General features: G+C 44.6%; 1 protein-coding gene across 1 annotated transcript in view; it reads right to left on the minus strand.

Annotated features, from left to right (window-relative positions):
* The window catches only part of IMPG1 (interphotoreceptor matrix proteoglycan 1), a 511,490-nt gene that overhangs the window by 221,882 nt on the left and 266,453 nt on the right, over positions 1 to 23,155 (minus strand). Inside the window, exon 11 of the mRNA XM_063916848.1 lies at positions 19,107 to 19,650. Within this exon, the coding sequence (XP_063772918.1) occupies positions 19,107 to 19,650 (544 nt within the window). The remainder of the gene's footprint in view (positions 1 to 19,106; positions 19,651 to 23,155) is intronic.

Consider the following 23,155-nt stretch of genomic DNA (forward strand, 5'->3'; position numbering starts at 1 on the left):
ACCCCTACGCTTTTTGTCCCCCGTATTTTTGGAACCAGGACCAGGCGCAGAGCCCGGTGCTGGTTGTTTAAATATAGGGGAACCCCTGTCAATTTTTTCCCCATATTTTTGCAACCAGGACCGGCTCAAAGAGCCCGAGGCTGGTTTGGCTTAGGAGGGGGGACCCCACGCAATTTTTTTTTAAAGTTTAAACTTTTTTTTTTTTACAAGGTGCACAATGAAGCCCAGCACGGATCTCTCAGATCCGGCCGAGATTCATTGTATTAAAGTCGGCAGTGTTTTACAAGTCACTCACGTAAAACACTGCCTAAAAAAACGAATGACATCGACATCGGAAAAACCGAAAATGCAGAATACGGCAGCTTAGTAAATTAGTCGTAATAAATTCAAAAAGTTGCATATTTACACTTTCGATGTCATTCGTGATTGAACTTTGACCTCAAACGGAAAATTACGAATGTTAGTAAATTTACCCCATGGAGAGCAGACTGCACCCCACCCCCACCAGCACACACACAAACTGACTGCAGATTACGCACATATACACACACTGACTACATATAAGCGTGATAAAATTGACACATAACAGCAGCGTTCCATCAGCATTAATTTGTCTTCAGTTGATATCGATTGTGAATTGACGTTTCTTCTCTGCTTGTCACCTACAGTTAACTAGAATTGACTACAACCACCAACATATTTTGCTGCACTATATCTGTATATGCAAAGCTAACTCTGCTAGGTAACTAGAATTGACTACAACCACCAACATATTTTGCTACACTATATCTGTATAAGCAAAGCTAACTCTGCTAGGTAATGCAAATTGAAACTTTATTGCATAGTATGTGATTCTGAAGTATTTTTTTTTTTTTATAGCTCTGAATGATATAGACCCAGTTTAATGTTAGTGGAATGCCTGGTTGTTTTTTTAAGGTAATGTATTGCCTGGCATTTGAGGGGGTGGGGTGTGGCTACAGATTTCAATTATTGGTTTCACTTGTAGTAGTCCTCTACTTAAGTTCAATGGTGTAGGCTGTGCAAAGCCGTTTGGCTGTGCATTTATTTTCTAAGCGTGCATTTTTATCAAAGCATGATAAAATTGACACAGCAGCGTTCCATCAGCGTACAATCGAAGTGAAAAAGAAGGAATACAGAAGCACACCAATCTAACAAAACAAAGAAAACAGAGGAACTAATAACAAATCTGAGTCACTTACTCTTCAGATCACTCACCTCCTGATTGTTGCATCTGATTAAATAGCACGGAACTACCTTACTTGGACATTTCATATACCATCCATTTCACCAACAAATGCTTGTACCTGTATTATTGTAATTTTGTTTTTAATGCACAGCTGCACCAATGCAATCTTACCTTCAAACACTTAAAAAATCGTACAGAATTACCATTGCTTCTTAAACCTCACAATTCTTTTCATTTCTTACGGTCCAAATACATTTCAACACCCACTTTATCTACACTTCTGATTCATTTCATACTAAATCTACACCCATTGAGCCGACACTGCTTTTCTCATCTGCATTTCTGCAATTCTTCGGCTTTGAATTCCTTACAGCCTCCACTCCTACTTCCACTTTCCCTCAACCTATTTACCTACTAAACACGATGCCAGGGCTTTCTTTCCCCACATCTCTCAGTGTCTACCTAATCACGTGTCTTTATCCTTCCCCCCCTAGTCTCCTACACCTACTCCTCCCTCCCCTCATCTGTCTCCCCTCCATCTCTCTGTATTCTTTCCCCTCCTTTCCTGTTACCCCACTTTCACTCACGTCTACCCCATGGTCCTGCTACCCCACAACTCAACCCTGCTCCATCCCTCCCTTCCCTGTCACCTCCCCACACCCCCATCCACATCACACTGACCTCCCTCCCAGCCCACCTCCTGCAGTTTCCCCTCCTAGCTCAGGCACCCGCACCATCACTACTCTCTCATCATCCCTGCCCTCAAAGTTAATCTCTCCTCATCGCTACAGCAACCCTGATAATCTCATTCACATCTCTCCCACAAACTCATACCCCCTATCCTGTGCCCTCTGGAATGCCAGATCTGTTTGTAACAAACTGGTCCCCACTCATGACCTTTTCATTTCCAACTCCCTACACCTACTAGCCATTACTGAAACTTGGATTATACCCTCTGACACTACTTCTCCTGCTGCTCTCTCTGCTGGGGGCCTCGCATTCACACACACACCCCGACCTGGGGGTCGCCATGAGGGTGGTGTTGGGGTCCTTTTACCTTCTAGTTACTCCTACCAACTCATACCACCAGAACCATCCCTTAAATTCTCTACATTTGAGGTCCATACTATATGCCTCTTCCAACCAGTCCATCTTAGAGTAGCTGTCATTTACCGCCCCCCTGGCGCTGCTTCCAAATTCATCGACAACTTTGCTTCCTGGCTTCCTCACTTCCTCTCCTCTGACATTCCCTCCATTATCCTAGGCGATTTCAACATCCCTATTGACATCCCCACACAATCCCCTGCCTCTAAACTCCTTAACCTCACCTCTTCACTTGGTCTCTCCCAGTGGACCTCCTCACCCTCCCATGTGAATGGGAGCTCACTGGATCTGGTCTTCACTCACCGCTGTGATATTTCTGATTTTTCCAATTCCCCATTTCCCCTCTCTGACCACCACTGTTAGGCGCGGCAGCTTGTGCCGACGCCCCGACCGTTGCCGAGCAACGGTCACGCTCGCTGCGCCTCCCTGTTCCCCCGCACGGCGCCTAGCAATGCCAGGACACCGTGCGCGCTGAAGCAGCCGGGTCCTTGGCAACGGGGACGCTACTGGCGGACCGCGTTCCCTGTTGCCATGTTAGGATTACACACACCTGCACAACATCATTAATTAGGTTCTGCTTAGTCATTGGAGGGCTCCCTTTTATATGCCTCCTCACTGCTTTACACAGACACCGGTGATAGCTTCCTGTATGCTGTTCCTGTCCAGCAATGTTCCTTGTCCAGCATGCTGTGATCTGGTACCAAGTCCTGGTGTCCGGAAGCCGGTCGTGGCAGTCTTTTCAGTTCTCCAGCCGATTGTTACCTGTGCCTGTCATATCGGGGTTCTCGTTCTGTTGGGTTACCCTCCCGGTGTCGTGAGTAACGGCTTCTGACGCATCTTGCGGCCTAGGCCGCTGTATTCTTTAGTTTAACCAGTTTCTGATGTTTTTGCGGAGGTTTCTGCCCTAACTGTCCTCCCTGGTACACGACGGTGCCGTGTAGGGTGTGGACAGTAGTACCTTTGTTGTTCTTTTCCTTTGGTGGCGTACCACACATACGTTCAGTTTTAGGTCTCTTAGTAGCCCCTAGCTCTGAGTTTGGTTTAGTTGGAGGTCCCCTTGTTATCATTCCATCTCGGTTTACGCCTTGTCTCATATCAAGACCTGGGGGCATTGGAGTTGGGCAGACCTAATCCGCCCTTCAAACGTGGCTGCCGTAGGCCCAAGAACACATAGTCTCGCAGGCGTAAACTGACCACGTGGGTGAAACAACGGAGGTAGGTTGCTAGGGGTTATTACTACACCTTGCCATCATTTCAGTGTCACGTTCTGGTGCTCTGGACTTACTACGCAATACCTCTTTCGTTCTGAGCACCAAGAATGTAACATTATCACCGGCCCAAAATAAAGAGTCATTTATTACCTGGGTGGCCTTGAAATTCGGCCCTCGTGAATCCGGCAGTACTAGGACCGAATCCCAGCCAGCTTCTGGCCAAACAGATTCAGGAACTCACTCAGATGGTTCAGGATCTTACCCTTAGGGTGAGATCGCAGGAAGATCTTTTACGAGCCTCCCCGGGTATGATTCCAGAACCAAAGATGCATCTTCCTTACCGCTTTTCGGGTAGCCGAAAGGATTTTTGTAATTTTAAGGAAGCTTGTAAACTTTATTTTCATTTAAGGCCCCGATCCTCTGGTACTGAGCCGTTGGTCGAACGACTGTGGCTGGAATGATCCTGCCCTGCGCAGTCAGTTTCGCCTCGGTCTATCTGAAGTAATCAAAGATAGTCTCCTTCAGTACCCCGTACCGGAGACTTTAGATAAACTCATGGAGTTTGCTATTAAAATTGATCGTCGTCTCCGAGAACGGAGGGCTGAAAGAGGGGCTAATTTCAGGTCCAGTCCATGTGTGTATGCTTTCCCTGAGGACGTCGAGGAGCCCATGCAAATGGGTCTCTCCCGGCTGTCTCCAGAGGAAAGAGCCAGAAGGCTAAATTCGAGGATCTGCTTATATTGTAGTGGCAAGGGACATGTTGCGCGTAACTGTCCAAATAAACAGGGAAATGCTCTGACCAAGTGAATTGTGAGGGGGTTCACTTGGGTGTGCAGTTAATCTCCTCAAATGATTCCTTGTTAATTCCTGCAAAAATTTCCTCTGGAAGTCTCAGTTAATTTGTGTCTGCCTTCGTTGATAGCGGAGCTGCAGGAAATTTTATTGATCTTGCCTGGGCTCAGGCTTTGGGAATTCCGCAGATACCTTTGGATAAGCGTATCACCATGCACGGCTTGGATGGTGGTCCACTCTCTAATGGGGTAATTACTCATCGCACCCCTCCAGTACAACTGACAGTGGGGGCCTTACATTCGGAGAAAATTGAGTTTTATCTTACCCATTGTCCGGCTGTGCCTGTTGTGTTAGGTCACCCCTGGCTCGCCTTTCATAATCCCACCATAGATTGGTGGTCTGGGGAAATTCCCCGGTGGGATTCCTTTTGTGTTAAAGAGTGTATTTCCCATCCAGTCCGGGTCGCGGCTGTCACTCCGGAACTTATTCCTTCGGAATATCAGGATTTTGCTGACGTTTTTTCCAAAGGTAATATGGATATTCTGCCTCCTCATCGGTCTTATGACTGCGCCATTGATTTAGTAAAAAAGAGAAGAACAATTCCAGACGCGCTGTCACAGCTGCCAGCAAGGGATTGTCAGTCCCAATACAAAGTTTTTACAACAAAAGGCAATTAAGCCGGCGCTGGCTGTTTTTCCAATAATTAAAACAACTATGGATGATTAAAAAACACTTGTATTTATTAACTGACACTAATTAGTGAAATAAAAACATGAATAAAATATAAAATTCACACAATCATATAAAATTATAGGGCATATATGGAGCTGAGAGAAAATTCAAATGTGCTGCTAATGAGTGTCCACTGAGGATCCCGGACTAGAACACTGGACAAAAGTTCCCTGGGGAAGAGGAATAGAATACTGCTGGTTTTACCCGTATGAGCGGAGGCTTCCAATTGCTTTTTAATCATCCATAGTTGTTTTAATTATTGGAAAAACAGCCAGTGCCGGCTTAATTGCCTTTTGCCATTGATTTAGTACCTGGTGCCTCTCTGCCCAAAGGGAGACTATATGCACTGTCTGGCCCAGAGACTAAGGCTATGGATGATTATGTACAGGTGAGCCTAAAGAAGGGGTTTATTAGGCCCTCGAAATCTCCATTGAGTGCGGGGTTCTTTTTTGTGGAGAAAAAAGACGGGTCGCTCAGACCGTGTATTGATTATCGGGCTTTGAATAAGATTTCTGTTAAAAACACCTACCCCTTGCCGCTGATTTCGGTACTGTTTGATCAGCTCCGTGCTGCCGTTATTTTCTCCAAAATCGATCTCAGAGGGGCTTACAACTTCATCCGAATAAGATCTGGGGATGAGTGGAAGACGGCTTTCAGTACACAGTCAGGATATTACGAATATCTTGTAATGCCATTTGGTCTATCTAATGCTCCTTCTGTGTTTCAAGATCTTATCAATATGTCCTCCGCGACTTTCTAGGAAAGTTCGTAGTCATTTATTTAGATGACATTTTGATTTATTCTGAATCCTCTGAACAACATGTGATCCATGTGCGACTGGTACTTCAGAAGTTACGGGAGAATCATTTGTACGCCAAATTAGAGAAATGTGATTTCCACATCACGGAGGTGTCCTTTTTGGGGTATATTATTTCTCCAAAGGGATTTTACATGAAACCAAAGAAACTCCAGGCAATCCTAAATTGGACACAACCCACTAACTTAAAGGCTATTATTATAAGTGGTTCATTCATGCCTTTTCAGATTTAGTTGCTCCTATTGTGGCGTTGACTAAGAAATGAGCGGATCCTTCCAATTGGTCGCCTCAAGCTAAGTCTGCCTTTCTGGCCCTAAAACAGGCCTTTATCTCAGCTCCAGTTCTCAGACACCCTAACCCAGATCTTCCCTTTATTGTCGAGGTGGATGCCTCAGAGGTTGGAGTGGGAGCCATCCTTTCTCAGGAAGACCCGGAGTCTCTGGAATTACACCCGTGTGCCTTCATGTCCAGGAATTTCTCCTCCGCAGAATCCAACTATGATGTTGGTAATCGAGAGTTGCTGGCAGTTAAATGGGCTTTCGAGGAGTGGAGGCACTGGCTTGAAGGAGCGAAGCATACCATTACTGTGTTCACTGACCACAAGAATCTGCAGTATATTGAGTCAGCAAAACGGCTAAATGCTCGGCAGGCACGTTGGGCGCTGTTTTTTACTCGATTCTAGTTCGTCATCACCTTCAGGCCCGGTTCTAAGAATACCAAAGCCGATGCCCTGTCACGTTGTTTTCTTCCTGTGCAAAATAACCACCCGGCCACATCCCCCATTGTCTCATCGTCCGTCATCCAGGCTGGCCTCACACAGGATTTATTCACACAGCTAGTCCAGCTTCAGCAGCAGGCTCCCAGGGTTACTCCTGCTGATCGTCTCTTCGTCCCTGAGTTCTTGAGAGGCACTGTCCTAGCTGAGTTTCATGATAATAAGGTTTCTGGTCATCCGGGTATTACTAAAACCTTGGAATTAATCTCTCGCTCGGTGTGGTGGCCTAACCTTTCCAAGGACATAAGGAAATTTGTCCTTTCCTGTCAGGTTTGTGCTCAGCACAAGATATCCCGATCGTTGCCGGTCGGGCAACTCATGCCTTTAGCTACTCCTTTCAGGCCGTGGTCACACATTTCCATGGATTTTGTGGTGGATCTTCCTCTTTCATCTGGATTCCGAGCCATTTGGGTAGTGGTAGACCGTTTTATTAAGATGGCCCACTTCATTGCTCTTCCCCGATTGCCCTCCACTCAGGTTTTGGCAGTTTTGTTTCTCCGCCATGTCTTCAGGCTTCATGGTTTACCCATGGATATTGTCTCTGACCGGGGACCACAATTCATTGCCCGTTTCTGGAAACATTTTTGTGCCTCATTAAACATGAAACTCTCTTTAACATCTGGATTCCATCCACAGTCTAACGGACAGACTGAACGTGTTAATCAGTCACTAAAACAGTATTTACGGTTTTATTCTGCCAAACTTCAGAATGATTGGTCAGATTTTCTTCCTCTGGCCGAGTTTGCCTATAATAACTCTTGCCATTCTTCCACCAAGGAGTCTCCATTCTTTTCGGTCCTGGGCTTTCATCCTAGAGCCAATTCCTTTTATCCTCATTTTCCAGCCTCTTAGTTGACCTTGACTTCCCATCTCAGAATTATTTGGAGAAAGGTACACCTTGCCCTTAAAAAGGCTGCTTTCCGAGAGAAATTTTTTTCTGATAGGTTCCGACGCCCGTGCACTTTTAAGGTAGGGGATAAGGTGTGGTTGTCAACCCGCAACATTAAGCTCCGACAACCCTCGGCTAGATTGGGACCCAGATTTATTGGACCATTTCTTATTGTCAAGAAAGTCAATCCAGTGGCTTTTCGGCTACGGTTGCCTAAATCACTTAAAATTGGCAACACTTTCCACTGTTCTCTTTTGAAGCAATATATTTTTTCCAGGAGATTCCCTCGGAAGACTTCCTAGGGTAGACCTCCGGTGGATGTTCAGGGCCAACAAGAGTTCCTGGTGGAGAAGGTCTTAGATTCTAAGGTTTCTCGTGGCCGGCTTTATTTTTTGGTTCACTGTAAAGGGTATGGCCTGGAGGAAAGGTCTTGGGTCCTGGATAAGGATTTACATGCCCCTAAACTCAAGAGATTATTCTTTCAGGAATTTCCTCAGAAACCCGGATCTAGGGGTTCATTAACCCCTCCTCAAGGGGGGGGGTACTGTTAGGCATGGCAGCTCATGCCGGCACCCTAAAGGTCACGGCCGCCGCGCCTCCCTGTTCCCCCGCATGGCGCCTAGCAACACCTGGACGCTGTGCGCGCTGAAGCCGCCGGGTCCTTGGCAACACTAGGACGCCGTGCGCTCAGAGCCGCCGGGTCCATGGCAACGGGGACGCCACAGGCAGACCGCGTTCCCGGTTGCCATGTTAGGATTACACACACCTGCCCTTCTCTAGTCGTGCAGCAGGGCAGCTGCACGACATCATTAATTAGGTTCTGCTTAGTCATTGGAAGGCTCCCTTTTATATGCCTCCTCACTGCTTTACACAGATGCCGGTGATAGCTTCCTGTATGCTGTTCCTGCCCAGCAGTGTTCCTTGTCCAGCGTGCTGTGATCTGGTCTACTCTGTTCCCTGTGGTCCCGAGTCCTGGTGTCCGGAAGCCGGTCGTGGCAGTCTTTTCAGTTCTCCAGCCGATTGTTACCTGTGCCTGTCATCTCGGGGTTCTCGTTCTGTTGGGTTACCCTCCCGGTGTCGTGAGTAGCGGCTTCTGACGTGTTTTGCGGCCTAGGCCACAGTATTCTTTAGTTTAACCAGTTTCTGGTGTTTTTGCGGAGGTTTCCGCCTTAACTGTCCTCCCCGGTACACGACGGTGCCGTGTAGGGTGTGGACAGTAGTACCTTTGGTGGCGTACCGCACATACGTTTAGTTTTAGGTCTCTTCGTAGCCCCTAGCTCTGAGTTTGGTTTAGTTAGAGGTCCCCTTGTTATCATCCCGTCTCGGATTACGCCTTGTCTCATATCAAGACCTGGGGGCATCGGAGTTGGGCAGACCTAATCCGCCCTTCAAACGCGGCTTCCGTAGGCCCAAGAACACATAGTCTCGCAGGCATAAACTGACCACGTGGGTGAAACAACAGAGGTAGGTTGCTAGGGGTTATTACTACACCTTGCCATCATTTCAGCGTCACGTTCTGGTGCTCTGGACTTACTACGCAATACCTCTTTCGTTCTGAGCACCAAGAACGTAACAACCACCTGCTTTCCTTTAACCTATCTCTCTCGACTTCCCCATCTCTACCTCCCAAGGCTACCATCACTAAGCGTAACATTGAGGCTATTGACACCACATTCCTTTCCTCCCTGTTTGACTCACTTCTCTCTCCTATTCTCTCTCTCATGCCCTGAACAAGCCACTTCCATGTACAATGCATCCCTCACTTCTGCTCTTGACTCTGTTGCTCCACCAACCACTATTCACCCTCGTAAATTAACACCTCAACCCTGGCACACCAAATGCACCAGATATCTGCAAAAATGCTCACGTACTGCTGAGCGTCACTGGAGGAAATCACGCTCTAAGGCAGACTTCCTCCATTTCAAACTTATGCTCTCATCCTTCAGTGCTGCCCTTTCTCTTGCTAAACAGTCATACTTCAAGAACCTCATCTCCTCCCAGTCTTCCAACCCCCGGCGCCTCTTTGCCACTCTCAACTCACTCCTCTGCCCACCTCCACCTCATCTCCCTTCCTCACTCTCTGCTCTTGACTTTGCCACTTACTTCACATCCAAAATTGACTCCATACGTAAGGACATCACATCACACCAGACCATCAGTAACCAGCTTTCTCCCATCCCTTACCATTCCTCCCAATCCCTCCCACCAACTCTGACATCTTTCTCCCATGCATCTGGAGAGGAAGTCATGGCCCTCATTCGTTCCTGTCCCCTCACCACCTCCCCACTTGACCCTATCCCTTCCCGCCTCCTCCGCTACCTCTCCCCTTCTGCTTGTTCCCATCTTTCCCACCTTCTCAATCTCTCCCTCTCATCAGGCACTGTCCACTCTGCCTTCAAGCATGCACTCATCTCTCCTATTCTTAAAAAACCTACCCTTGATCCAAAAACTCTCTCCAACTACCGACCCATCTCTCTCCTCCCTTTTGCCTCCAAACTCCTTGAGCGTATTGTCTACAACCGCCTTATTTACTTTCTTTCCTCACACTCACACTCACTACTTGACCCATTCCAGTCTGGCTTCCGTCCTCTGCACGCCACTGAAACTGCTCTTACAAAAGTATGCAATGACCTCCATGCTGCTAAATCTAAGGGACACTACTTATTCTACTTGATCTCTCTGCTGCTTTTGACACTGTGGACCATCCTCTCCTACTGCAAATTCTTCACTCCATTGGTCTGTGTGACACTGCACTCTCTTGGCTGTCTTCCTACCTCTCTGACCGTTCATTCTCTGTCTCCTCTCATGACTCCACCTCCCCCTCACTTCCACTAACTGTAGGTGTACCCCAAGGTTCTGTCCTTGGTCCTCTTCTCTTCTCTCTCTATACATCCTCACTAGGTAAGCTCATTAGTTCTTTTGGTTTCCAATATCATCTCTATGCTGATGACACCCAAATCTATCTTTCCTCTCCAGACCTCTCCCCTGCTCTCCTCACTCATATCTCCAACTGTCTCTCTGCTACCTCTTCCTGGAGATCCCAGCGCTTTCTTAAACTTAACATGTCTAAGACTGAGCTGACCATCTTCCCTCCCTCCTGCATAACCTCACCTCCTACAATCTCATTATCTATTGATGGCACTACTATCTCCCCCAAGTGCGCTGTCTTGAAGTAATCCTTGACTCCTCCCTCTCCTTCAAACCACACATTCAGCAACTCTCACAAACCTGCCGTTTTCATCTAAAAAATATTTCCAGGATCAGACCCTTTCTGACCCAGGATGCTACTAAGACTCTTAGCCACTCACTGGTCATCTCCAGACTGGACTACTGTAATCTCCTCCTGACTGGCATTCCTGACAAACACCTCTCTCCACTCCAATCTCTCCTCAATGCTGCTGCCCGGCTCATTTTCCTCACCAAACGCACTACGTCTACCTCTCCTCTCCTACTAGACCTTCACTGGCTCTCCCATTTTTCATGTGCTGCACCACTTCTCTGGAATTCCCTACCTCTCCCCCTCAGACTCTCCACCTCTCTACAAAACTTCAAACGGGCTCTCAAGACCCACTTCTTCACCAAACCCAGCCAAATCTCATCCTAACCCTCTGTTCCACACTCTCTATGTACCCAATCTGTGTCACCCCTGTCTGTCTACCCCTCCCCTTTAGATTGTAAACTCTCACGAGCAGGGCCCTCTTCCCTCATGTGCTCATCCTTTGTCTTACTTTAATAATCTTCAACTGTACTACATCCAGCAGTCTTCTGCCACCTGATACTTATTCCAGTGTCATCTGCTGATGTAACTATGTTTATTTACCCTGTACTTGTCCTATACTGTCATCAACTGTAAGTTGCTGTTTTCCTGTTTGATTATTTATGTACTCTGTAATTGGGCGCTGCGGAACCCTTGTGGCCCCATATAAATAAAGGATAATAATAATAATAATAATAATATTGCTCCCTCCCCTGCACAAACACTCGGACTGCAGATCACATACACACAGGGACTGCAGACTGGCCCTTCCCTCACACACTCACTGTCCTGCAGATTACACGATACAGACTGTAACTGCAGACTGTCTCCCCCCTCCCACACACAATTTCTGCTTGCCCCACACCAATAGCATAAAAGGAAGCTGGCACCTAGGGATACTAGTGGCAATTCAGCAGCTCAGCTGTGCTGCCTGGAGTCGAGGAGCAGTGAGTGCAAAGAACCATGGGAGCTGCCTATTCTCCTCCAACCCTGCTCTGCAAATGCTGTAGCTGTGAAGAGCAGGGCGTTCGGCATATGTGTAAGGGGCAATATGTGTGTCATGTGTATAAATGCAATAATAATGTATGGCATATGTGTAAGGGGCATTATGTGTGTCATTATGTGTATAAGGGTACTAATAATGTGCAGCATATGTGAAAGGGACATTATGTGTATAAGGGCATTAATAACGGTTGGCAAAGTGTGTAAGATGCATTATATTTATAAGGACATTAATAATGTGTGTCATATGTATAAGGGCATTACTGTGTGGTATTATGTCTATAAATGCATTACTAATGTGTGGCACTATGTGTATAAGGTGCTCTACTGTGTGGCGTAATGTATAGAAAGGGCACTACTGTGTTTGTCTAATGTGAACAAAGAGCAATATGGTGTGGTGTAATGTGAATAAGGAGCAATTCAGTGTGATGTAATGTGAATAAGGGGCACTACTGTGACGAGTAACGTATATAAGGTAAAGTGGTACTACTGTGTGATGTATCATGAATAAGGGACACTATTGCATGATAAAATGTGAATAAAGTTGCACTGCTGTGTGGCACAATCTGAATTGGGGGTACTATTGTGAGGCCATACCCCTTCCCGGCAAGAACACGCCCCTTTTTGGGCTGTGCGTTGAATGTGCGCACTGTTCCTAATTAAAATATAGGGGGTAGGATAACCAAAATGAGGACTGCTATGGGTAAGGGGTGATGGTGCTGGGAAAGGAGTGCAGGGTCAGAGGGAAAACTAGCGGCGGTGCTAGGGGGCACCAGCCAAAATCTGGCCTAGGGCATCATATGGGTTAGGGCCGGCCCTGCTTATACTAGTGCCACTTGCAGGGCATTTTTTAATGGGCTTTTACTGCCTGATGCCTGTCCCCGCCCCCCACTTCCGGCACTTTCATATTGACATCGAGAGGCACCGAGAGCGGTGCCTCCGACACCCATTTACTGGTAAAAAATATTAAAATAATACAAAGAAGTATATGCTTTAAACTTTGTATTGTTTTAATCATTAATGACAAGGGAGGCCATTAATGACAAGGGAGGCACTGCCTCCCCTGCCTACCCTGACTGCACGTCCCTGATGCATGTAGAGGAACACGCATGCTGGGAGGGGCATGTGACGCTTATGGCATTTGGGTCACATAGGGGAATTTTGTTCAATAATATCACCTTGTTTTCAAAATTTTTGATGATCTGATTATTTTAGTCTAACAGGGTTTTTTTTTTTTGGGGGGGGGGGGTGCCAAATTACTGCCTTGCCCCGGATGATGAAAATCCTAGTTTCGGCCCTGCCGGTGAGGTACTGTGTGGTCAATGGCTGCGGAGGCACTGACTAGTATCAAAACCAGATTTACACAAACACATATGTGATTTGGTGCTGAGGTTTGCCTATTAAAATGATCAGAATAATAGAAAGATAATGTGAATGATACAAATATAATATTGAGAAGTTATAGATATCTTCTGTGTATTATTATAATTTTTATAGTCAAAACTCTGGAGTATACTGGATTTTGACAGGTGAGGCTCTGTCTCCCCTGCCTACCCAAACCACACCAATGATTATACCAGTATTCTTTAAAAACATGGACAATTGTTTCTTGACTAATATGTTCAGTAATCTGTCAAATCTTGGAAAAAAAGGGAAATTAGATTGTTTACAGTTTTCATTAAGCTTGTGTTGTCGATTCTCTCTTATGTTTGTCTTGTAACCAACAAATGTAAGTGGTGTAAGATCACTGATAAGGTAGATGCGATTTTCTCCATTTCCCTATATGTACATCCGATTACATACAGTATGTCTGGTGACAAGAGATGATTGAAAGTTTTGAACCAATTTGAATTCTGATCAAAATTCACTGGTTCTATGACCACAGACATGTGCATGATACAATCGTCAATTGACCCTACTGAGAAGAATAAGTGGTTCTAAATTGCAATTCACATTTGTAGTTCCTGTTTGCTGATTGTGTTAGTGGTTTGACGTCTGCATTTTTTGTCAAAATGTATAGCATATACTGTATTCCTTTCTCTGATGCCCTATAATGTTCCCTTACCAACATTATACACAAAATATTCTGTAGAAGTACATGCTAGTCATTAAAAGTCGCAACTGATGTGACAACAAATAAAGAAATACATCTAGCACTAAACATTTACTAACTTTCATTTTGCAAACATTTATTGAATTCTATTATTCATTATGGAAATTTACTATTTAAGATGACAGGTTGTCATTAGCTTTTAATTCTCTTTTACTTTCATATCTGTCATTTGCATGCGAGAAGTGTGCTGTGCAATTCGACAAACATACACAGGGTTGATGCAAGCAGAAGAACATTTCAGATTTATTTGCTATTTGAAACAATCAACCAGATGCACAACACCAAAAACAGTATGTCAGCTGAATGCTATAGAAGCCAGTGAACGTGCAAGGAATCTTGACTAACAGAAAGCCAAAAGCAGTTACAAATCTTTTTACAATATGTCCTTAACTCTTTAGTCTTTGATGCATTCATTAACAGCAAATCCAAATTCTGCATTTTATTATGTCTCTGACAACTATCATGCTGTATGTAGTACCGGAATATGCAATGTTTACCAACACGAAATGTGCAGTGGCACTCAAACCCACTGGCTTTTTTCTAAGCTTACAGTATGTAACACATGTAAAACACATACAAACTATACTGACACTGGAATCCATTGTTTCTAGTGTTACTATACCTTGGTGTCTTACTTTCACTGTAATAGTATTTTCTTAAAATAAACTTGTTTCATGTGTACTACATACCCTCCAACTGTACCTTTTTGGCAGGTACAGTAACTTTTTTTATGGTCTATACCGATTTTTGGCTCTCCAAACTTCCATTGAAAGTATAGGAAAACCCTTTACCCATGGCCACGCCCCCTTTTCGAATTTGTACCGATTTTTATGTGTAAAATGTTGGAGGATATGTTACTGTATACTCTATGTAAGCTGAGATGCCTTGAGAGCACAAATGACTCAGATCAAGGCCTGTCCAGAGGGGGTGGCACTTGATATATCGGCTTTCAGGATCCCGGCCAGAGGCGGAACTACCGCCAGTGCAACCAGTGCGTTGTACTGGGGCCCAAAGCATGTAATGAGTCAAACTGACTCATTACATGCCGCTGTGTGCTGCGGGCAACCGCTGCCCGCAGCACACAGCCGCCCGGACAGAGAGGAGAGGAGTGCAGAGGTACGGGGGAGAAGGAGGAGGAGGGAGGTGGAGGAGGGAGCCGCAGCAGCGCTTTGTTACTGTCCATGTGCTTCACTATAGGCTGCCATCCGTCGCTGTGAAGTGCATCCCAGCATTCACAGCGGCGGAGAACAGTCTATAGTGAAGCAGAGGGACAGCAGCAGCAGCGCCTCCACCAATAACACAGCGCGGCTGCGGCTCCCTCCTCCACCTCCCTCCTCCTCCTTCTCTCCTGCCCGGGATCTCTGCCAGAAGCTGCACGAGGAGCCTGAGCCAGCGGAGAGGGTAAGTATAATTCTTTCTTTCTTTCTTTCTTTCTTTCTTTCTTTCTTTCTTTCTTTCTTTCTTTCTTTCTTTCTTCATGTGCAAAAAGGGGACGCTGTCTGCCGCAATGTGTAAAAAAGGCACGCTGTCTGCCGTAATGTGTAACAAGGGCACGCTGTCTGCCGTAATGTGTAACAAGGACACGCGGTCTGCCATTATGTGTAAAAAGGGGACGCTGTCTGCCGTTATGTGTAAAAAGTGTACGCTGTCTGCCGCTATGTGTAACAAGGGCACACTGTCTGCCGCAATGTGTAAAAAGGGCACGCTGTCTGCTGTAATGTGTAAAAAGGGCATGCTGTCTGCCGTTATGTGTAAAAAGGGGGACGCTGTATGCCGTAATGTGTAAAAAGGGGAATCTGTCCACCATAAGGTGTAAAAGGCTCTCTACCTGGTGTAGTGGTGCTACTGTGTGGCGTAATTTGAATAATGGAGACTACTGTGCACCGTTTTATGAATTGGTATTATTTTGTGGCCACACCCCTTCCCCACGAAGCCACGCCCCTATGTATTTTTGCACGTGCCTACGGTGCGCACTGCCCCTGTTTTGCATGAAGGGGTGGGTCTCTGATGCCGTTTCTTGCACACAGTGCTAAAATGTCTAGTTACGGCACTGTTGCTTGGTATCCATTTCTCTGGCCCTGAGCAGGTCCCCCTTACCAGATCCTCTCCAGGGGTGAGGGGGTGGACTTGGATGGGACTGGGGGGGACCCAAAGCATTTTGTCGCACCTGGGCCGGCGCTCAGCATACCGGCACTTGAATCCCGACCGCTGGTATACTAACAACTAATCTCCCTCTTGGGGTGTCCACAACACCCCTGGAGGGAGAATAAATAGTGTGGCACGCGTACACCATGCCCACAGCGTGGAGAGTGCAGTGAGCATGAAAGGGGCTCTTTTGTGCTCGCACCGCTGACGGCATTTTGGCAGTAGGGATCCTGGCGCTGGTATGCTGGGCACCAGGATCCCAAGCGCCAACAATTCATACTACACCCTCCAGGGGCATGAGCTGCCTGGCGTAGAGGCACAGCCAAGCCCCCAAATTAGGATGACTAAGCCACCTCAGCAAGCAGCACAGCATTAAAATAAGGCCCTCGGCATTCACAACAGGTTGTGGCCACTCCACAGCACACTTGTCATCCCCCTACTACACTGTGTCCCTGCATGTAAATGCTTTAGTAAACTTGTAGTGATTACTTATACACTGTGACTAGCAAAAACACAGATTAAATGCCTTTGTATTGTACATTAGATGTAATTACACAGATTCTAATATTACACCAGAAACCTCTAGCTAGTATTTTTTTTAAATTACTTGAAAAATTGCAATAATTCTGTATATTTTTGCAATGTTACTTTTCAGTGAACAATTAATAGCATTATATGATTAAACCATGAGTGCATTAAAAAAAAAAGGTTTGCTCATCTATTCAAAAGTTTGCTACATCTATACAAAAAAACAAAAACAAACAAGTGTGTAATTGCTGTGCTTGTGGATACCTATTTCACATAGGTTTCATGTTGTATTTAAATTTAATGTTGTTTAATAAAACTAGTGGTCCTCCAAATGTATGCCTTAATAACATTATTTAAGAAGGCCTGAATAATATAATCACATTTAATAAAACTCACATATACACAAACAAGTCACAAGCAATAATATACAAGCTTTCAGAACAAATGTTAACAACTATCTGTTCTCCCTTTCACAGATATGTATATGAATACAAATACCTTTTTCTAAATAACAGGAGCAATATAATGTTTCATTTTCACGACCTCCCAATAAGTCTCTCCTCCAAAGTTAATATATATTGTTCAGTTTTTTTGCAACAGATGCAACCATAATGGTTACTTGTATCCAAATGTTAACAGTTTTGGATGGTCAGAGCTCTGAATCAAAATAAAGCTAATATTGTATTGCCGGCGTCTCGGCTTGGATTCACTTTCCAGGCTGAGTAAGTAATGTACAGTTACCCCTTGGTGTCTCTGTTAGATTACGGCCGTGGGCGTCTCTGCTTGCACCTGTCCTCCCGATGGTGATGCTCTCGCCGCTGCGGGATTTGTAGCCGGCCACGCATACCTCTGCTCACTGGAGCTCAAGTTGATGATCTGTCTATCTATCTATCTATCTATCTATCTATCTATCTATCTATCTATCTATCTATCTATCTGCGAGATCCTGCCCGCTTGTCCTTTCCGGTGGAAATAGTCACCAATATGGGGACTGATTGTCACCACTGCGGGGGCTGGTATGATTAGGAGAGTTATCTCTCAGCGACAAAGGTCACTGTACGTGAAGCCATTTGTAGGGCTCAGTAGAAGATAAGTAGGAGATCTGTTTGTGAAGTAACGTGAACTAATCAGGTCTGGTCAACGTGTTTTGTCCCACAATGCATAATATTACACCAGAAACCTCTAGCTAGTAATTTTTTTACCTTACTTGAAAAATGGCAATAATTCTGTATATTGGGGGTCATTCCGAGTTGATCGCTCGCTAGCAGTTTTTAGCAGCTGTGCAAACGCTATGCCGCCGCCCACTGGGAGTGTATTTTAGCTTAGCAGAAGTGCGAATGAATGTATCGCAGAGCGCATGCAAAAATCTTTTGTGTAGTTTCAGTTTAGCTCAAAACCTACTCAGCGCTTGTGATCACTTCAGCCTATTCAGTTCTGGATTTGACGTCACACACCCGCCCAGCGTTCGCCCAGCCACGCCTGCAATTTTTTGGCACGCCTGCGTTTTCCCAAACACTCCCTGAAAATGGCCAATTGCCACCCAGAAACTCCCACTTCATGTCAATCACTCTGAGGCAACAAGTGCGACTGAAATGCATTGCTAGACCCTGTGCAAAACTACATCATTCGTTGTGCCCGTAAGTCACGCGCGTGCATTCTGCCGCATACGCATGTGCAGAACTGCTGTTTTTTAGCCTGATCGCTGCGCTGCGAACAAATGCAGCTAGCGATCAACTCGGAATGACCCCCATTGTTGCAATGTTATTTTTCAGTGAACAATTAATAGCATTATACTGTATGATTAAACCATGAGTACAGGTGCATAAAAAAAAAAAGGTTTGCTCATCTATTCAAACGTTTGCTACATCTATATCAGAGGTGTAACTATGGGAGGCAATGGAGTCAGATGCCTCCAACTCCTGCTCTCAAGGGGGGCCCTCCCATGTGTTCAGCAACACCATTCAATTAAGTCGACAGCTGCCACTATCTCTTCAGTGGCCGACTCCCCCACTAGTCCCCGCACCTTACAAGTCACACCTTCTTTATTAGAAATACACATTTTACAAGGATTAGAATCCTTGACCTATTGCACTGGAAGCAGACACCTTACTGATGGACAAGTAACTTTGTGTAGATAGAATTGTCATGCTTTATGTGTAGGAGCAAATAGCTCTATCAGTAAGGTGCCTCCTTCCAGTGTAGTAGGTTGTGGGTTCTAATCCTGTGTATGAAAATTGCAAAATAATTGTCATAGAAATACTCAGCATATAAGGAAAAAAAACAATTGCATTACTAACCTTTCCAAAACAGTGTTGGACATGGAGGATGACAATTACAGTTATTTAAATACTTATATGTTCACTTTTGTAACATGGCAATTCACGGTTTATTTTATGAAGATAGAAATGGACAATCATTTAGAAATGTCTTGCAGTTGCATGTTCTGATGTAAATCTATATAATCAATATAATAAATGCAGCAATATCCAACTTGCATGTTAGAAGCAAAATAATATGAATAATTGTATGACTTACCATCTCCAGATGGTGCCTCTACCATGGATGGCAATGTGACAATAATATTGTCCATGACAAAGGTATTTTCTGTCTTTTGTCCACTTGGTGTTTCCATTGTTGTATATGGAAAAACCTCACTGGTAGATGAAGGTACAAACTCATACCAAATGTCAGATGGTGTATCACTTGATGTCCCAGTCAAGTTATTGTCTAACATAGTTTCTATTTCATTTTCTATCTTACTCTTGGTATTTGGAGTATCCAAAGGCACTGTAAAACCATCATTAACTTTATTGTCAATGTCTCTAATAATCTCCTCTAAGGATGGAGTTGGAAGGTCTACTTCCATTTTATGGTGAAATATAGGTGAAGCCCCATATTCTTCCGGAAAAAGAGTAGTAGTATGTGAAACTATAATAGGAGCTGTAGGAGCTTCTGGAACAATTTTGTTCACATGATTTATTGTCTTTTCGTCTGGTACTGGGAATTCATAGTCTGTTGCCTGTTCCACGGTTTCTACAGAAAGGTTATCTAGTGGTTCTTCTGCAATTAGTACTTCATCCTTAAAAAAAGATAAATAAAATAGATATTGTTGGAAAATTGTGTAAATTATTTTATATCAATATATTTGTCATGTAGTAATAATTACATGTGCACATTCCACCAAAGTTATAACACATTTTATTTATAAATCGCTTGGAATATCCCATTTTTTCTGATCTCTTGAGCCATCTAATCTAATTAACTCCCCAGAAACAAAAGCCTAACAATTGTGTCAAGCCTAAAGAACATTGGTATCCGATCCATAGATCTACACTAAAAAAGATAGACAGTCAATAGGTCGACCCTAAATGGTCGACATGCAAAAGGTTGACAGGTAAAGGGTAGACAGTGACTAAGGTTCACAGGTTCATAAGGTCAACATGACAATAGTCAACACACATATGATCAACGCAATAATTTTTTTCAACATTTTCATTGTTTACCATCCAAGTGGACTCCAACTGAGAATAGTAACCTGTGCAGAGTGCAGCTGAAGCAGAAGGAGGCACCTTTCCTAAAGTGTGATGAGCAAAGCGAGCCCATGAGGGTGCACGCACATCTCTAAACTGATACTTCAATCTAAATTCCAAATTCAGATGTTAATGCTATTGGATTCCTTATAGCAATCTTCATGAAAATTGGCATGCGGAAAGTTATTTGCAATGAGAAAGCTTTGTGGATTTTTGTGGTAGAAGACTAGGAGTTTAGATCAATGACGTGTAGTGAGTCTGAATGCTGGGGGCCTGTCCACCCCATACTCACTGTAACTCTCCCCTCACTACACTAAGCCTCAGTGTCCATTATGTCTCCTAATTTTCTTCTTCTTATCTTTTATTTATATAGTGCCACAAGATGATTCACAATGTCCATTACATACTGTACCTGCACATCTGTGTCTTCTCTTGCTGTTGCTGACTGAGCTCCAACTACAGTGCACTTCCTGGTCACATGACACATCCAAGTGTCCATCAGTGCACAAGGCATGCCTCTATTAGCTCCCTTTCTGTGCAGCGTTACTGCTTGTGGTGTGGCCACGCACCCAGCTCTGCAAATCAGTGTCTGTCTGTAGAACTGAGTTAGATCTGTTGTTGCCTCAACTCTCATCTCCCTGCAGCTCCAGGGATCTCCCCAGAGCTGGCTAGTATTAGCTACAAAAAGAATTACAATTAAGAAGATGTTTATGTTATAAATATCATCTTTGTATTAGTCTAATCGCTTTTATATAAAATTTAGGAGTTTACATTGAATATGACAAGGGAGGCTCTGCCTCCCCTGTCTACCCTGACAGCACGTCTCTGGTTCAGATGAATCTGCTTAGCAGATTCTGAGATAGAGCAGTTTACATAATAGATGGATTTTTTTCTGTTTGGATCTTTGTCAATGAAAAAACAAACCTGTTGTACTCAAAGTGAGCACCATGGGCTGGTTCAAAGGTATGCACAATAGAGTGAGCACACATTATTATTGATTATTGGCATAGTATACATGCACCATAAAGAAAGAAGGCAAAATGTGCATGCACAAAATATACTGTAGCTTTCAGTGCTAACTGAAGCAGACGAACACAGTGGAGCACAGGTTCTCAAACTCGGTCCTCAGGACCCCACACAGTGCATGTTTTCCAGGTCTCCTCACAGAATCACAAGAGAGATAATTATCTCCACCTGTGGACCTTTTAAAATGTGTCAGTGAGTAATGAGTACACCTGTGCACCTGCTGGGTTACCTGCAAAACATGAGGACCGAGTTTGAGAACCACTGCAGTAGAGTATTTACAGGAGAGTGGACATGCACTGTGTGTGTGTCCAGTGGGTGCACCTGCAAGATGAGATTGTGAGCGTGTCATGGGTGGAATTGGCATGTGACTGTGGGCATGTTATGGGTGAAACTGGGTATGTGCAAGGAAAAGTACACTGCATGCATGCTGTTACATCACAGCATCTGAGATGGTACACTACATCTAGATGTGGGCTGTTACGGAGCAAGATACTAATGATGGATCGTACAATCCTTTTATAATCAGACCCCAGCGAACCCCATATGTGTCAAGTGAAGTATCACATCAATTACCAGCATGTGTACCAGCATGTGTCACAATATTTGCTACATTTATAACTGACTTTTCACTCTTTTCCCTAGATGAAATAAGCTTCCTACTTCATGCAATAACATCACCTCATTTGTTCAGGTGTCTAAAATTCTCCCTCAATTACTTTATACTCTGACACCACTTTTGACTTTTTATAGAAAACATTGTCAGTATAAAGTGAGGTTTCACATACACCTATTTCACATAATTGGGCCTTTACTTGCGGTGCATGCAGTAAAGTAACAAGGTTCGGTACTTTGTGCCATGTGGATGCAGTATGGCATCAGACTGTCAGATGGAAGCCCTATCGAGCATACAGTATTTGAGTGACTTCAGCTGGAAATTGGGCCATGAGGATGTAAGATTGTGTGCCATTGCCAGTGTTGATAAGCAATAGCAACAGCACTCGCACCGCTCACACCTAATTGGACTGACCCCTTTGTCTCAAATTCCTACCATTTTCACTTATTATTTACAGTAGTTCTTATATGATGTCAACCTTTCACAGGCATTATGTTGGCAGGGATGTAACTAGGGGGGGGGGCGCACATGCCCCGAGCGCCAGATTTGAGGGGAATGCAAGCTGTCCCCCCTACCACCACCAACCCCCCTCCTCTCCCAGTCATACACAGGCCCGGCAACATGCCCATGCTTCTGAGGGGCCCCAGCAAGAAGAGAAATGGAGAGAAAAACATGAAAGTAAGAAAGAAGCTGATATATTCTTTTAAACTGGGGGGCACAATGGGGCATATGATGTTATTTGGGGGCATAGTGGGGTGTATTATGTGGTTTTGGGGATGTGGTGAGGCATATAATGTGAAATGGGGACACAAAGGGGCCAACAATATGAATTGGGGGTGCGCTGTGACATATAAAGTGAATTGAGGGCACAGTGGGGTATATCAAATGAATTGTGGGCACCTTGGGGCATTTCATGTGAACTGGGGGTACTATGGAGCAAATCATGTGAATTGGGGGTACTATGGGGCATATCATGTGAATTGAGTGCACTATAGGGAAAATAATGTGTATTGGGGCACTGTGCTATGTATAATGTGATTTGGGAACACTGCATCATGTAATGTGAATTGTGGCACTGTGTGACACATAGTGTGAATTGAGTGCACGAAAGGGCCAATAATATGAATATGGTGCATTGTGATATATGTTGAATTAGGGCACAATAGGGCTGATAATGTGAATTGGGGAAGTGTTGTGGCATATAGTGTGAATAGGGGGAACTGTGCAGTATAGAATGTGAATTGGGGGCACTATGTGTTATTTAAAGTGATTTAGGGCACATTGTGCCATATACAGTAATGTGATTTGGGGCACTATGTATCACATAATATGAAGTGGGGCATTGTGTGGCACATAATATAAATATTTTACTGCCCATCTGAGTGACAGGAGTGCTAAAAAAAGCATCTAAAAAT

The sequence above is a fragment of the Pseudophryne corroboree genome, chromosome 4, assembly GCF_028390025.1.
Source record: "Pseudophryne corroboree isolate aPseCor3 chromosome 4, aPseCor3.hap2, whole genome shotgun sequence".
NCBI classification, from domain to species: domain Eukaryota; kingdom Metazoa; phylum Chordata; class Amphibia; order Anura; family Myobatrachidae; genus Pseudophryne; species Pseudophryne corroboree.